The 15,152-nt window shown below is 40.8% G+C and overlaps 1 protein-coding gene across 1 annotated transcript in view; it reads right to left on the reverse strand.

Moving 5' to 3' along the window:
• poc1bl (POC1 centriolar protein homolog B (Chlamydomonas), like) overlaps positions 1 to 13,897 on the reverse strand; it is a 30,145-nt gene extending 16,248 nt beyond the window's left edge. The window contains exons 1-4 of the mRNA XM_072575499.1: positions 13,741 to 13,897; positions 5,084 to 5,517; positions 1,382 to 1,551; positions 466 to 655 (exon numbers count right to left, since the gene is read on the reverse strand). Of these exons, the coding sequence (XP_072431600.1) occupies positions 466 to 655; positions 1,382 to 1,551; positions 5,084 to 5,460 (737 nt within the window). The 5' untranslated portion in view covers positions 5,461 to 5,517; positions 13,741 to 13,897. The remainder of the gene's footprint in view (positions 1 to 465; positions 656 to 1,381; positions 1,552 to 5,083; positions 5,518 to 13,740) is intronic.
• Between the last annotated feature and the right edge of the window lie 1,255 nt (positions 13,898 to 15,152).

The raw sequence follows: 15,152 nt of genomic DNA on the forward strand, positions 1-15,152 counted from the left end.
TGAGCTTTAGATGGATTTTTCTCAGTTCTGGCCTACTCTGCTGTGATGAGAGTAGCTGGGAATTGTACAGCGATGGGATTTGAGATATAGTATCACACATTACAGTCAGTGCACCAGCAGTGAATGAAGTTATCTTTCACAACTCCCACAGCCGGCAGCATTGCTCGACAGCCAGCATTTTAAAGCGGTAAATGTGAAGGGTCAAGAGCAAAGTATACCTGGGGGTGAAGACAACACAATGCTCTAAAGCAATTTGTGAAAATTGGATGAAGTGGGTCCTGGATAACAGGTACCAATGCTAAAAGCACATTATAGCAAAGATATACATAATTTTAGGGTCTTGTGGCACAATAGTAACTTCCCTACCTTTGAGTCAGGACTTTCGTGTTCAAGTCCCACCTGACCCATTGGTTTGTAACAGCAACGCCTGAACAGTTTGATTAAAATAGCTGTACATGATCTTACCTCGCCAACAATGGCTCCAACCATCCAGGAACACACTCGCAATGACAATCCAGAAATGTAAGTACATCTCCAGTAGAAAAGGTTGCACCAATCAAACGGGCACGGACCAGCCCTTCCCTCTTATTGGTTCGAATGAGACGAACTCGCTGAAGGTTACTGATATACTGCTCCAGTTGAGACTTCAGGTAAACTAAAATAATCAACATTTAAATGCATTATCATATACATATTGATTGCTTTCAGGTCAGCGTAGAGCAAAGTATCATACAACGTTGTAACAGTAAAACACATTTCTAAATACCTACATTTATTACTAGGGCACTGATGACCAAGAAATTGCTGTATTGTTACTCAAAATATTGGTAACTTTTGTTCATGTTGGGATATTAGCATTAAATTGTGCAGCTCTTTGTCAGGCGAATCTGCTGCTTGAAATAAAAATTCCCTTCGACAATTTTTAAGTTTGTAATGAATTGTTTCACCACACTGCAAACTGCAATGTTTGGTTCTTCCATAGAGATTAGAATTAATCTATTTTCAGTTGTTTCTGTCGCTCACTTGTAAACTTGTCTCCATACACTCTTAATAAGGGAAATACCTCAATGAAGAGAGATCTCCAGATCCTTGCTATACCCAGAACATTATAGACTAATTTGAAAAGGCTAGAGTGAGCAGTAATACTCTAAGTGCTCTTTCCTTTTGTGGGAAAGAGATATATCAGTGCTTCAGACCCATTCAGCATCTTTGGGATCTGTCTTCCTTAGTTTGAAGTTAACAGGTGTCAACTGAGAGAAATATGTCTAATCCCAGAGAGTCCCAAAAAGAGACCAGGCGTATACTCCATCAAACTACACATGAAACACGATCTGAAAATATTGCAACGGCATAAATACGTTCAACATAATTACTTCCTTACTTCGATCACTATAGTCATCAACGAGAATGAGTTCTTTAAGGAGAACAGCCGGAGACGTTTCCAACACACTGTGAATTGTGCGGAGAAGTGTAGACCAGGCCTCATTATAAAACGCAATAACGACAGAAGTGGTAGGAAGATTCCTGTAATTGAACTTCCTTGACCTACATCTGAAATGAAGCAGAATTTCAATAGGATCAAGAATATCCCAAAAATTTAACACAAAATACCTTTAAAACAAAGCTCACAAGAGGAGGTTGTGCATCGGGGATCAGAACTAATTTAGTTCTGATTTGCACAGTCCAAATTAAAGAGTAACTGTACTGCAATACACCAGCTGACAGAATTCTCCAAGTTTTCAAATGATAAATAATAAAAATAACACAGAATCAAAAAACACAGGAAATTCAATCATCAACCTCACGCTTGACAACTGTGCAATAAAATTGCCTTAATTTCACAGGTGAAGAAGGGAACAAGGAATTAAATAACAAGAGAACACGCGGCTACTGTAGCAAATTTGTCAACACACTGCAATACAAAATACAGTAAAAACAGGTTCAAGACATGCATTCCACTCTTAGTCTCAAATATATAATGAAGTGGTGACACTCAACCACAAGGAGGAGGATAAGTAAAGAAAAATAAAAGAGGCCATTACATCAGATGCCTTGGATTACTCATACGTGCTTCCAGTCAAACCATTACCGAGCAACACCCCCAAATCAAAGTTGTTAACTTGCCTGCTTGCTGAGAGAATCGAGTGAGTGGCAAAAGGGAATGAGAAAGAAATATTTTTTTCAAACTTTCCACAAAAAAGTATGCAGTTGAGGCTCTACCGGATGAAAAATCATCACATTTACTTGCAAATACTATTTGACAATGTGCTTCTGAATCGTAAACTATTTAATAGTTACATTCCATAATACTGATTTGAAGGCTCTGGCTCAATGGCTATATTACATGCCACAGCTGCCTCACAGCACCAGAATCCCAACCTTGGGCAACTTGTCTGTGTGGAGTTTGCACATTCTCGCTGTGTCTGCGTGGGTTTCCTCCGGGTTCTCTGGTTTTCTCCCACAATCCAAAGATGTGCAGGTCAGTTGAACTGGCCATGCTAAAATGCCCATAGTGTTAGGTGCATTAGTCAGAAGGAAATGGGTCTGGGTGGGTTACTCTTCGGAGGGTCGGTGTGGACTGGTTGGGCCGAAGGGCCTGATTCCACACTGTAGGGGATCTAATCTAAAATTCAGTGATTCTTAGAATAAATTCTAGAACAAAAGTATGTTGCAAGATTTTTGACAAGATCACACATGATAGACTGGTCAGAAAATTAAGTGAGATTAGAAGGATGACTGGGATCTGATTGAACATTACATAATACCAAGAGGCCTGGATACAGTGGACATGGAGAGGTGTTTCCACTTACTGGAGAGACTAGGAGCTGTGGGCACCTCAGGGTGAAGGGTCAACCCTTTAGAACTGAGATGAGGAGGAATTACTTCAAACAGAACGTGGTTAATCTGTGGAACTCACTCAGGCTCTGTAGCCCCAGTCACAGGGTCCTAACTAGCCCCACTTGCCTGTGTTTGGCCATGTCCCCCAAACCTTTCCTATTCATGTACCTGTCTAAACCTATGCCATCTAGTTCTGGACTCCCCCGCTCCAGAGTTAGATAAGTTCCTCATTGGTAAGGGAATTAAGAGTTATCGGGAGAAAGCAATAGAATGGGAAATAAGAGACAAATCAGCCACAATTGAATGGTGGATCTGACTTGATGGGCCGACTGGCCTATGCTGTTCCAATACCTTATGATCTTAAATCCAAAGGAAAGTAGGCTGTTGAATCCAAAACACGCTCGAGTTGGAGGGGTTGAGCAAAGGGAGAGGCTGAACAGGCTGTGGCTGTTTTCTCTGGAGCATCAGAGGCTGAGGGATGACCTTATAGAGGTTTATAAAATCATGAAGGGCATGGATAGGATAAATAGACAAGGACTTCTCCCTGGGGCGGGGGAGTCCAGAACTAGAGGGCATAGGTTTAGGGTGAGAGGAGAAAGACATAAAAGGGACATAAGCGGCAACTTTTTCACACAGAAGGTGATATGTGTATGGAATGAGCTGCGCGAGGAAGTGGTGGAGGCTGGTGCAATGACAAATTATAAAGACATCTGGATGGTTACATGAATAGGAATGGTTTAGAGGGATATGGGCCAAGTATCCCATATTGACCGGTATTGTTTCTAGAAGAGGTGGAAGGAAGATATAATAGAGGGAAATAAAATTAAGAGGAGCAATACAAATTGGATAGGTAAACCTTATTCATCAAGTTCAAGTAATTGGTAGAAAGACAAATGGGGAGATAGGAGAAATATTTTCATTGAAAGTGAGGGGAGAATCTGAAACTTACTGTCCAAGTCAGAATGGTGGAGACAGATCCCCAAATTACACTTTTAAAATAAGCTTCTATACCACCTATATTGTTATGTATCATAAGATAGAAAGCAGAATAAGCTTGGTAAACTCCTCAATCAAAAAGACAAGACAGGCAAACAGCCTCCCTCCGTGTCCTAACTTTGTTCCCCTGCAACTGAACTCTTTTGCATCTCTTCGAACCAGATTAAAGTAGGAACTCTGAACAACAGAAGAAAGCCATAGGTACATGTCTATTTTCTCATTATCCAAAACACAGTCACACAGGCACAGAAGGAACTAAACTACAGTTCAAAGGATTGAGCCAATGTATAGAGGTGAAGTATTTTCCAACTCTAATACTGATTTGCATACTTTGGTGCATAATACATTTTTAGAATCACAAAATCCCATTGAATCCACACAGACCATCTGAACAGCATCCCACCCAGACCCATTTCCCTATCCTATCCCTGTGCCTGAACATCTCTGCACACTATGGGCAATTTACCATTTACATTAAATGAACAAGACATTCCTTTATTAAATAAATCATATTCCATTAATGTTCAGCAAGTTAAATTATCCCCACAAATTAAGTGAAACACTTCAGTTTCCTGAACTGTTTCAAATAAATGACTTATGGAATTTAAAGCATTGCATTGGGCAAGATATCCAGAACCGGAAATGTTCTCACATTGCAAGGCTGAGAACTTTTGGCAGTTGTGGAAAAGCTTGAAGAGTTCTTGCTCAAGTGTGCCAAAGCAAGTCTCGCATAAAATATACACCCAAAATTTCAGAACTTGTTTTACCCATTTATGGATTTGCTGTGTACTTCTAATACTTTTTTGTTTTATTTCAGAACTCTTGCAGTTGTTACTTATTAGAGCTGCCATTTTCTGCTTGGTGTCTTGAAATCATGGCAGATATTCTTTTATAAATTCACTAACAAATTTGCAAGGCATTGTCCAGGAAGATAAAACCTCACCCTTGTAAAGCACAAGTTACATACATTGTTGATGTGAATGAGAAACTTTTATAATAGGAAATGAGCTGTGACAAGCGTGTGTTTGGAGCTGGGATGAGGAAAATTAAAAGGCAGCTCATTGATGGTCAACTATCATGAAGAATGGCAGTCAACAATACTGTAGCATCGCAGACGTAGGCGTTTCAAAATTATTTTCAGTGGAAAACAGCAAACATTTTTTAAGTAGCAGAATCAAGTCCAACAAATTTAAAACAAATTCCACAGTTCTTTTAGATAATTAAGCTTGTATACTTAGATAAAACTCACTCAGCCATCCGATCATCCTGGATGTGGCGATGCAGTGATATTGTATCACTTACATAAACATTGATAGCATATCTTTCAATACTTTCCTCTTCTTTCTTTTTTTCATCAGGACTCAGCTGCAAATGCACAGCCTTACCCAACTCCCCAGGACTATGTGGATCAATATCAGGTTTCTCATAGACTGGACGTGACAGATCTTCAAATTGTTCATCACTAGAATCGGTCCTGTACTTCCTCTCTTCACGACTGCTCTGTCCAGCAGAGTTTTGAACAGTAGAGATTGACAGTTCTAAGATGACATAAGTAATCCATAATAAAGTGATCAGAAGACAGCTCTTCCCCAGCCAAGCCCATTTGCATTTCAAAGTGATCTTCATGATGCTTCAATTTTGATGTTCTTGTGGAGACTGAACGACAGGACGTGGTTGGAATTTCTGTGAAAGAATAGTTCAGAAATTAGGTAGCAGGCTCTCAAAGGCCATATTATGTCATTTGCTAAAACAAAACACTAGTGAATCCGAACAATAAAGGCAAAATACTACAGATGCTGGAAATGTAAAACATACAAGAGAATGCTGGAGAAACTCAGCAGGTATGGCAGCACCCGTGAAGAAATGGAGTGAAGTCTAACCACCAAATAAACCATTACGCAAGACTTCATTCTTGTCAAATCTAAAGATGCCATGAAGGAGGTCAATATGGTCATCAATAAATTCTTCCCAATTTTTATTCCTCTTTTGTACAATTAGTTATTTTTATCCTTGTTATACTCATATGTGCTTTCCCAATGGAAAAAATTACTTCTGAGCCTTTTACAATGGTGTCTTCCAGCAAATGAAAGAGCTGCTGGTTTTCAGTTCAAATAAGAAACAATAAAATGTCAAGGATGGTCAACTTACTGGACAACAAATATTGACCACTATCTTTCTACTTCCTACAAATGGATCTTGTATGCCTTCAAACCTGAAGCAGCAGTCTTGTGACCTTTTTTTGCCATATTTCTCACTGATATGAGGAGAATTTTCTTCACCCAGAGAGTAATGAGCCTGTGGAATTCACTCCCACAGAAAACAGTGTATGATTTCAAGAAGAAATTAGGTATAGTTCTTAGGTTTAAGGTGATTAAAGAATCTGGAGGAAAAACAGGATGAGGTTATTGAGTTGGATGATCCGCCATCATCACAACGAAAGGCAGGGCAGACACCAAAGGCCAAATGGCCTACACTACAAATCACTGAAGATGACCATACTGTGCACCACATTCTAACTGGGCACAGATTCTATGTTAATTAACTATATTTACAGATAAAAACTAATCTCTGATGCAACAATTGTTGTTAAGGCCTGTGCTTTCATTCTAGGTGTGCCCTTGACATCCGTGACTGCAGCAAGTTGATTAACCAATTGTACCTATAAAATACCCAGCACTGACTTTCTGCTTCACATCACCATTACTTTTAAAACATCTTTGTCATTGCCTTTATTCCCCTTCATCCATGAGTCTCAGGTCAGAAGCTTAAAAATTTCACTTCAATTATGGTGTCCTTGTGAGTTTGAATGACAGGACATGGTTGAAGTTTCTGTGAAGGGACAGTTCAGAAATTAGTTAACAGGTTCTCAAAGGCCACATTATGCCTTTTTTCTAAAAAAAACAAAATGCAACAGATACCGGTTGTAAGTTTGCTTGCTGAGCTGGTTATTTTTTTCTCAATGATTCATCTCCACGCTAGGTAACATAATCAGTGAGCCTCCAGTGAAGCTTGGTGTTCTGTCCATTTTTGCTATTTGTGTGTCTTGGTATGATGTGGTTGAGTGATATCATTTCCGGTTCTGTTTCCGAGAGGCTGGTAAACGTGGTCCAAATCTATATGGTTGTTAATATTATACAAAATACCCTACAAGGACCGTAACAAGCATTATATTGGACAGACGTGCATGAAACTAGCCACCAGGATACATGAGTACCAACTAGCCACCAAAAGACATGGCCAACCATCACTTGTATTCAGACACAGAAATGAAGAGGGTCACCAGTTCGACTGAGACAATGCATCCATCCTGGGACAGGCTAGACAAAGGGACGCATAGGAACTCCATTAACAAACATATAGATTTGGACCCCATTTACCAACCTCTCAGAAACTGATGACACCTACCATAACAAAGAAAGATACATAAATAGCAAATGGGACAGAACACCAATGCTTCACCAAAGGCTCACTGATGATGCTACCTCTGAGAACAAATCCACCAGCTCAGCAAGCAAACTTAGATTAGATTCCCTACAGTGTGGAAACAGGTCCTTCAGCCCAACCAGTCCACATCGACCCTCCGAAGAGTAATCCACCCAGACCCATTTCCCTGGGCAATTTAGCATGGCCAATTCACCTGACCTTCACATCTTTGGACTGGGAGGAAACCAGAGCACCAGGAGGAAACCCATGCAGACATGGGGAGAACGTGCAAACTTGTTTCTGAGGCTGGAATCGAATCTGGGACCCTGGTGCTGTGAAGCAACAATGCTAACCACTGAGCCACCATGCCGCCCCCTCGCCACCACACCCAAACAGACAACCTGATCGATAAATCTCCTCCAGAATTTGATCCAGATATTCAAGTACTGTACTAAGTTGTTTTTTTCAAAAATTGATCGCTCATTTACTCTAACTAGGAGCTAAAACAGGCTAATTTTATGTTGTTGTGACTCAGCAGTAAAATGTAAGAAGAGCAACTCACAAAGCTATTAGTTCTTTTCACATCATTACCACTTCTGGAAATAGTGCATTTGGTGCGAGAGGACAACAATGACAGTTTCTATCCAATACTCCATTAGTTACAATTCTAGCATCTTCAAACATGTAAAATTAGTTGTTGAACCTAAATAGCTACTTCAGTGCCAAAATTGATCTCAACTCTATTGTTGTTACAAAGTTGTTTTATTGACTTTAGTTCTCAGTTAAGTATTTACTGTGGGAAATCTTAAGGAAGCATTGTATTTATAAATTGTACATGTTCTCTTGATGAGCATTAAAACAAAGCAGTAATGACTTTCTGCAAAGGTGTCCACCATTTGAATTAAGACTATACAGCAACAGAGGCCACTTTTCTCGAGAGTCATTTAACAGGTGGAATCTGGGAAGCAGGGTACATGCAATCTGGAGACTTCTGTGGAGAGATAATTTAGAAAACCACATGGCTTACAGCTCAATGTTTCAACTTCTACTGGTATTTTAAATTTCCCTATTGAGCTCAATAACCTGGTATCTCTGTTGATTATAAATAAAATGGCCATTCCAGATTTTTAAGTTGGGGTTAAATGTATTTCATAGCAAATTACATTTCTGCACTCAAGCTAAAATGGAGAGAGAAGGAATGGGATGGTTATCCTCATTTATTTCAGTGCTATTTTGATCACTTTGACAACAAAAAAAATCAAAAAATATTTAGTTATTATCAATTGGTTTCATTGTGTGTCAAAAGCTACCTGTCACACGATCAAAATCCCACCTGAGAAGAAGTGACATTGTAAAATTCCCTGGAAGTTGCAGGAAGTAAAAACAAAGAGGCCTGCAGGATGGAATAGATAACAGTCATCTCTCAGCAGGTTTTTCAAACTAGGGCTCTGTCTCATTTACAAGTTGGAATATATCACAAAGAGAAGGATTTTGTTTTTAGAAACAAGAGAGCTCCAAGTGCTATTTTATCTACTCTGAAAAAAATGACTGATTGCAGTTTAAAAGTGTCTCGAGAAGAACAACCAGCTTTCACTGAACACAAGCCCACCAGAGCTTCCAGAACAGAAAATTGTGATTTGTTTCCCTCATGGACATGGAATTGAAAAAAAACTCTCTCTCATATTCGAGGTTCACTCCCATGCCAGTTTATGTATATACCACAGACATAGGATGAGTTTTAATTGTTGATAATGTTATTCATTTTAGTGAGTGAACTTTAATCTTCAAAGAATAAAACAAACTACCTACTTGTTAATTTAAGAGATCTGGCTAACTAGCTTCTTCACAGTTTCACACATGGTCACTTACACATTAAATCGAAAAGAGAATTACTTTAAAAAATGTAAACTGCTTTATTGAACTCAGCAGCAAAAAGAGAAGAATTTATTCACTCCTCCGGATTCACTCATAACACTGCACATAGGATTATCATTCCATTACCAGCATAAGAAACATGGATCCACATCTTGCACCTGATGACAGGTTAATCACATCTGCTATATACAAGTCGGTATGAGTATATAATTTATATCAACAATTTAACATTAAGACAGTATTTACTATTCAAACTCAAATTATAAATACTATAGAATGGAGACGTTGAGCATATCATTGTGTGCAACCATCGCAGCAGATGGATGTTAAACTGTTAATATTGCTGCCTCTTTCAGGAACAGAAGTAGAATGGACCTTGGAGTTCACAAACCCCCGACTCAGGAGGACTGTTACTAATCAAGACAAGTATGAAGCTGCAGAAAATAAAAATAATGCACCAACTTACAAAAGGCTCAGTCTACCTCGCTCAAGTCCTAAACTAGATAATATTTTCATCCTACTCCTGCTTTCGTGTCAACCTGATATCCTTGAATTCAGCTGAAACATCTGTTTTCATGATGAAAACAGATTTATTTAACTTATCATCTCAACACGACTGAAGAAGCTAAGACCAGTGACTGTCAGAATCATTTTGCAGTCTTTCAGACACAGCCAATCATCCAGCAATGAGTTGGTCTGGATGTTTATGGGCGTCCCCGCGAGTTGTCAACTTTTTCACTACAACTCATCTTTCCAAATTGCAATGTGATGAGTTTCTCTAACCCAATTAACAAATCACAAGTGCTCTCTTTAAATGGCTGTGCACAAGTTGAAAGTAAAACAATGCCAACAAGCAAAGTTGATCAACATTATTGATTACATTTTCACTATTCAACACACTAACCCCTCTGACTGATGCAGTAACATGAACTTAAAAGCACAGTGGGACAGGGAGAGGTCCTGATGTCTTGACCAGCGAAGTCACAAATATGGGCTACCTAGTAGGGACCTCTTCCATTATTTTCAGGTTGGGGATTATATACAGAGAAGGACCACACTTTTATCTCAGCCCTACAAGTTCAACATGGAGAGAAGAGTGCCCTAGTATCCTCTCAGTCATAGAGAAGAGGCACCTTGGAAGATATGGAAAGACTCTATGGAGTCTGGAGTCGCAAGCTAGGGGTAGAAATGTCATCTGAAACAGGAGAGGACATATGGGGAAATGTGAAAAAGAGCTTGATAAGCAATAAAGCGCAGGCTGTGCAATTGAAGATTCTCCAGAGCCCATACGACCCCGACGCAATTCACAAAATTTAAGAAAGGAGCATCTCCAGGCTGCCCTAAATGTAAAATAAGCACAGGCACCCTGACATGTTGTCTGTGGTTGTGCCATAAGATCCATAGGTACTGGGTTCCCATAGTCTATGAGTTGGACGAGATCCTGGGACTTGAAGTTAAGGCAGATCCGGTATCCCTTCTTTCACGAGATGAACACGGGAAGAGATTATTCAACATTCTCACGTATTGTGCAAGGAAGAACATTTTAATGAGTTGGACCTCAGAAACCACCCCCCCCCCCCCCCCCCCAGCAGCTCTCATGGGGTGGCATAGATTAGTGATGGTGCACGTTCCCCTGGATTTTCTTACAAATGTGTTGTACCAGAAAATGGAACTATTCTAAAAGATGTGGTGACCCTTAAATTACATAGGCACTGACTTGTCAGCCATATTGACCAGGGCCTTTATATAGCTGTGAAGGCCAGTTCTGACAGTTTGGAGCCTGGTGGGGGGGGGGGGGGGGGAAAAAGTAAGCTTGATTAAATATGGGTATAATAACTGATGCTCCCGTGGATGGGAGCCTCGGTAGGGGTGCATCGAATTAAATTACATTAATTAAATTTAAGTTGATTTTATCTAATCTGACCTAATCTAAGTTAAATTAGGTTAGTCTAGTATAATTTAAGACAATTTAAACTAATTTGCTAAATTCAATTATTTATTGAATTGTAATGTGAAAAGATTGTTCTGTACCTTTGTGACAGTTTTGGTTTGTTTTGTAGAGTAGTAGGTAGTTCATTGTTAATGTTTTTTGTAACATTAGATTGTTCTACCATCTTTTGTACTTTTATAATTCTGTAAAAAATAAAAACCTTTTTCAATTAAAAAAAAGCACGGTGGGTGAGGTGAGGGGATTTTAGTTAGATGATAAAGACTAGCTTGGTCAAAATTTTGGATTAATTTAGGTGTTGGCTAAAAGGCTAAGTCTGGTTAAAGAGAGGGGGGAGTCTGGGTTGAGGTTAATGTGAATGATTTAGGGATCAGTTCTACAAGTACTCCAGAGTTAAATAATGATTTATTTGTTGACATTTCCTGAGTACTGATCCAGATGAGTAACTCAATTATCTGTAGTATCCGGCTCCCAATCAGATTGCCACTCCAAATCCCTAGGCATTCCACAGGTGCCTCACAAATAAATATCACTGAGTCAGTTATATATTACTTTAGTTAGGCCACTTTTGGAGCATTGTGTGCAGTTCTGGTCCCCACACTGTAGAAGTAGAGGCTTTGGAGAGGACGCAGAAGAGGCTTTCTGGGATGTTGCCTGGATTGAAGTGTACTCCTTTAAGGAGTGGTTGGATAAACTTGCAATTATTTTCGCTAGCGTCAGAGGCTGAGGGGCACTACTGTCTCCTCCCTCTCAGTTATGATTAGTTCAAGCATGTCACCATTCTCTTTGATTTCTCAACTTACATTGTGCATTCATGAATGCATTCATGAATGCACAATGTACTCAGCAAAAACTTAATTTGCGTCTTCTGGCTCCACTCTCAGTTTCCCATGTAGGTCCCTAATCCATTTTGGTAGAAGGAACATGGAGATGCAGTATTCAACAAAGATTACTGTCCTCAAGGCTGTGAAGGAGCAGAGAAACCTTGGTGCATATTTGCAGATCAGGGTAATAAAGCATACAATATTCAAAGCGTTATTAATTAGACATGAGACTAAAAGAGCAAGTATGCTGAACTTAATACAATATAATAATTAGACCTCAGCAGGAGTATTGTGTACAGTTCCGGCTGCCTCACATCAGGAAGAATGCAAACCAATCAAGGAGATTTACAGGAGGGGTTCTCAGGGTTTGGAAACCTCAGTTATTAGAATAGATTTTAACAGTTTCTCTTCGAGGTAAGAAAGCTGAGGGGAATCTTGATACAAATTTTTGAACTTATGAATTTTCCGTTCAGAGTAAATAGGGTGAAACTCTTGCAAAAGGATGGAGAGGGCACAGTTTTATATTTTGCAAAATAAGCAAATATAAATTGAGAAAAAAAACTTTAGTAGAGCAGAAGGCAGGAGAATGGTACTATAACATAATGCTTTCTCCAGGACACAGGGTAGACCTGATAAGGGAATGGCCTCTTTTGGCTAACCAGTCTGTGATCTACAAGAGTAAACATCTGTGGTACTGTGCGAAAGTAAGGACTGCAGATGCTGGAGATCAGAGTCGAGAGTATGGTGCTGGAAAAGCACAGCAGGTCAGGCAGCATCTGAGGAACAGGAAAAGTCGACGTTTCAGGTAAAAGCCCTTCATCAGGATCTTGTGGTACTACCAGCCCACAAGCTTACAGTGAAACACTTTGCGGTCTCAGGCTGACTTGCAGTAACAGGACCTAGCATTTTAAAACTATGACCAACTGAACTGTGCAGTTCACCAAATGGCAACTGTGGGTTTCAGAAGTTGCATTGGTCATCAACTGTGTCTGTCAAGTAACGTGACTGAAATTTTAAAAAGTATGTACTTCTTTCTGAAGTGTGTCTGGACAATAATTGTCCAAACCCTGACTGAAGATGCAGTGAAATCTTCAACTTGTGCCAACTTTGGAAGAGATGGTAAAGTAGGTCAGAGGATAGCTTCTACATTTTTTTTTTACATACTCCCACACCCAGTCATGATATAACAGAGTAATAGAGATGTACAGCACAGAAACAGACCGCTGGGTTGTTTTGAACACAGTCAACCCGTTTTCACCCACTCTCAAGTCTATTACCACATTACAGGGATTGCTTTCAACACAGACCCCTCACTATCCTCGGCCCTCATTATCATTTATCCTGCTTCCCTTCTGTGGGCCTTCCATCCATAATACCCCTGTTTACTTTGTATCTCTCTCTGGGCTACATCTCCACCTACCAACTCATTCTCTCTCTCCCTCCCTCCCTCCACTAACTTCGTCTTCAGCATAAATACCACATTTTTTTCCGAGTTACTAGCAGTTTCGATGAAGGGTCACTGGAGCCGAAACGTGAACTCTGCTTTTCTCCTCCCTCCCCAAACAGATGCTGCCAGCCAGACCTGCTGAGTTTCTCCAGCAGCCGCAGTTTCTTTGTTTTATTCCAGCGAGAGCGAGGGGTGGGTTGCAGTTTGAGGAAAGTAAGCGAGTGGGGCTGGCGCGGCCTGAGCTGTAGGAAGGAACCCCACTCCCCTCCCGTTCGCTGCAGCAAGCCAAGTTCGCCCTGAGGAAAGTTTCAGAGTGCGGACGAAAGAGTGGCGGCGCTGGGGAATAGCGAGAGGGAGAGAATGAAATAAAGGGAAGCGTCCACACTCACCCGAAGCCGGACTGGCGGCCAATCTACATCTCGGCAAAATAAAAAGGCGACTATCCGCTCAGCCGAGGCGCAACTGGTAACAGGGAGTGAGTGAGTGAGAGACGAAGGGAGTCGGGCACTGAACTGCTGCATTCCTGGCCGTCTCTCCACCAGGAAGTCCTGGTCTCTCTCTCTCTCTCACTCTCACACACACACACACAACGTCAACTACACACAGCGCATTATGGGTTACCCCAAGAGCAGGGAAAGGGTTCCTATCTCTGTCCACTGCTGCCACTGTGTTCTTCGGTTATGTATACACTTCTTTACAAACTCACAACAACTCCTTCATCAACAAAAAACAGAAATTGCTGGAAAAGTTCAGCAGGTCAGGCAGTATCTGTGGAGAGAAATCTGACTTAATGTTTCATGTCCAGTGACCCTCCCTCCCAACTCTGTTAACTCTGATTTCTGGGAGAAAAGGGCTAATGCCCGAAACGTCGATTCTCCTGCTCCTTGGATGCTGCCTGACAGGCTGTGCTTTTCTAGCACCACACTCTCGGCTCTAATTCTGATTTCTCTCCACAGACCTGCTGAGATTTTCCAGCAATTTCTGTTGTTGTTTCTGATTTCCAGCATCAGCAGTTCTTTCTTTTTTATATAAATAACTTTATCTTCACTCCCCCATTTCTTTCATCACTTTTTTCCCCCAGGAAGAAGGGTAAATAAAGTTACTGTCCATCCCTGAATTCTCCCACAAACCTTGTAGTGACAATGTGAGGTTGGTGAAATAATTCCCCAGGAACCAGTATCCAATCACCAAGTCACCCTTTGTGTACACATACTGGTCTTGCTTCCTCAGAGTCGAGAATGTGGAGCTGGAACAAAAACGGTGCAAAGACCGTCGCAAAGGTCGGGATGTTAAGTGTCTTCAAGGCAGAGATTGATAAATTCTTGAGCTTGCAAGGAATTAAGGGCTACGGGGAGAGTTGGGGTAAGTGGAATTGAAACACCCTTCAGCTATGATTAAATGGTGGAGTGGACTTGATGGGCTGAATGGCCTTGCTTCGACTCTTACGCCTTATGGTCTTATGGTAAAGCACAGCCAGACAGGCAGTATCTGAGGAGCAGGAAAATCAATGTTTTAAGTATAAGGTCGTCATGAGGAAGCCTCAGAGCCAGCTCTCAGCAAACAGTGCCTCTGATACTCCAGTTTATACTTATTTTTCCAAAGCAACCTGTTCAGAGATTTTACTACGCACTTCTAGAGCAGTGGGACCTGAGCTTGGGCCTAGGAGAAAGTGAGGACTGCAGATGCTGGAGTACCAGAGTTGAAAAATGTGGTGCTGGAAAAACACGGCGGCCAGGCAGCATCCGAGGAGCAGGAGAATCAACGTTTCGGACATAAGCCCTTCTTCAGGAATGAGACTGGT

The sequence above is a fragment of the Chiloscyllium punctatum genome, chromosome 8, assembly GCF_047496795.1.
Source record: "Chiloscyllium punctatum isolate Juve2018m chromosome 8, sChiPun1.3, whole genome shotgun sequence".
Lineage (NCBI taxonomy): Eukaryota > Metazoa > Chordata > Chondrichthyes > Orectolobiformes > Hemiscylliidae > Chiloscyllium > Chiloscyllium punctatum.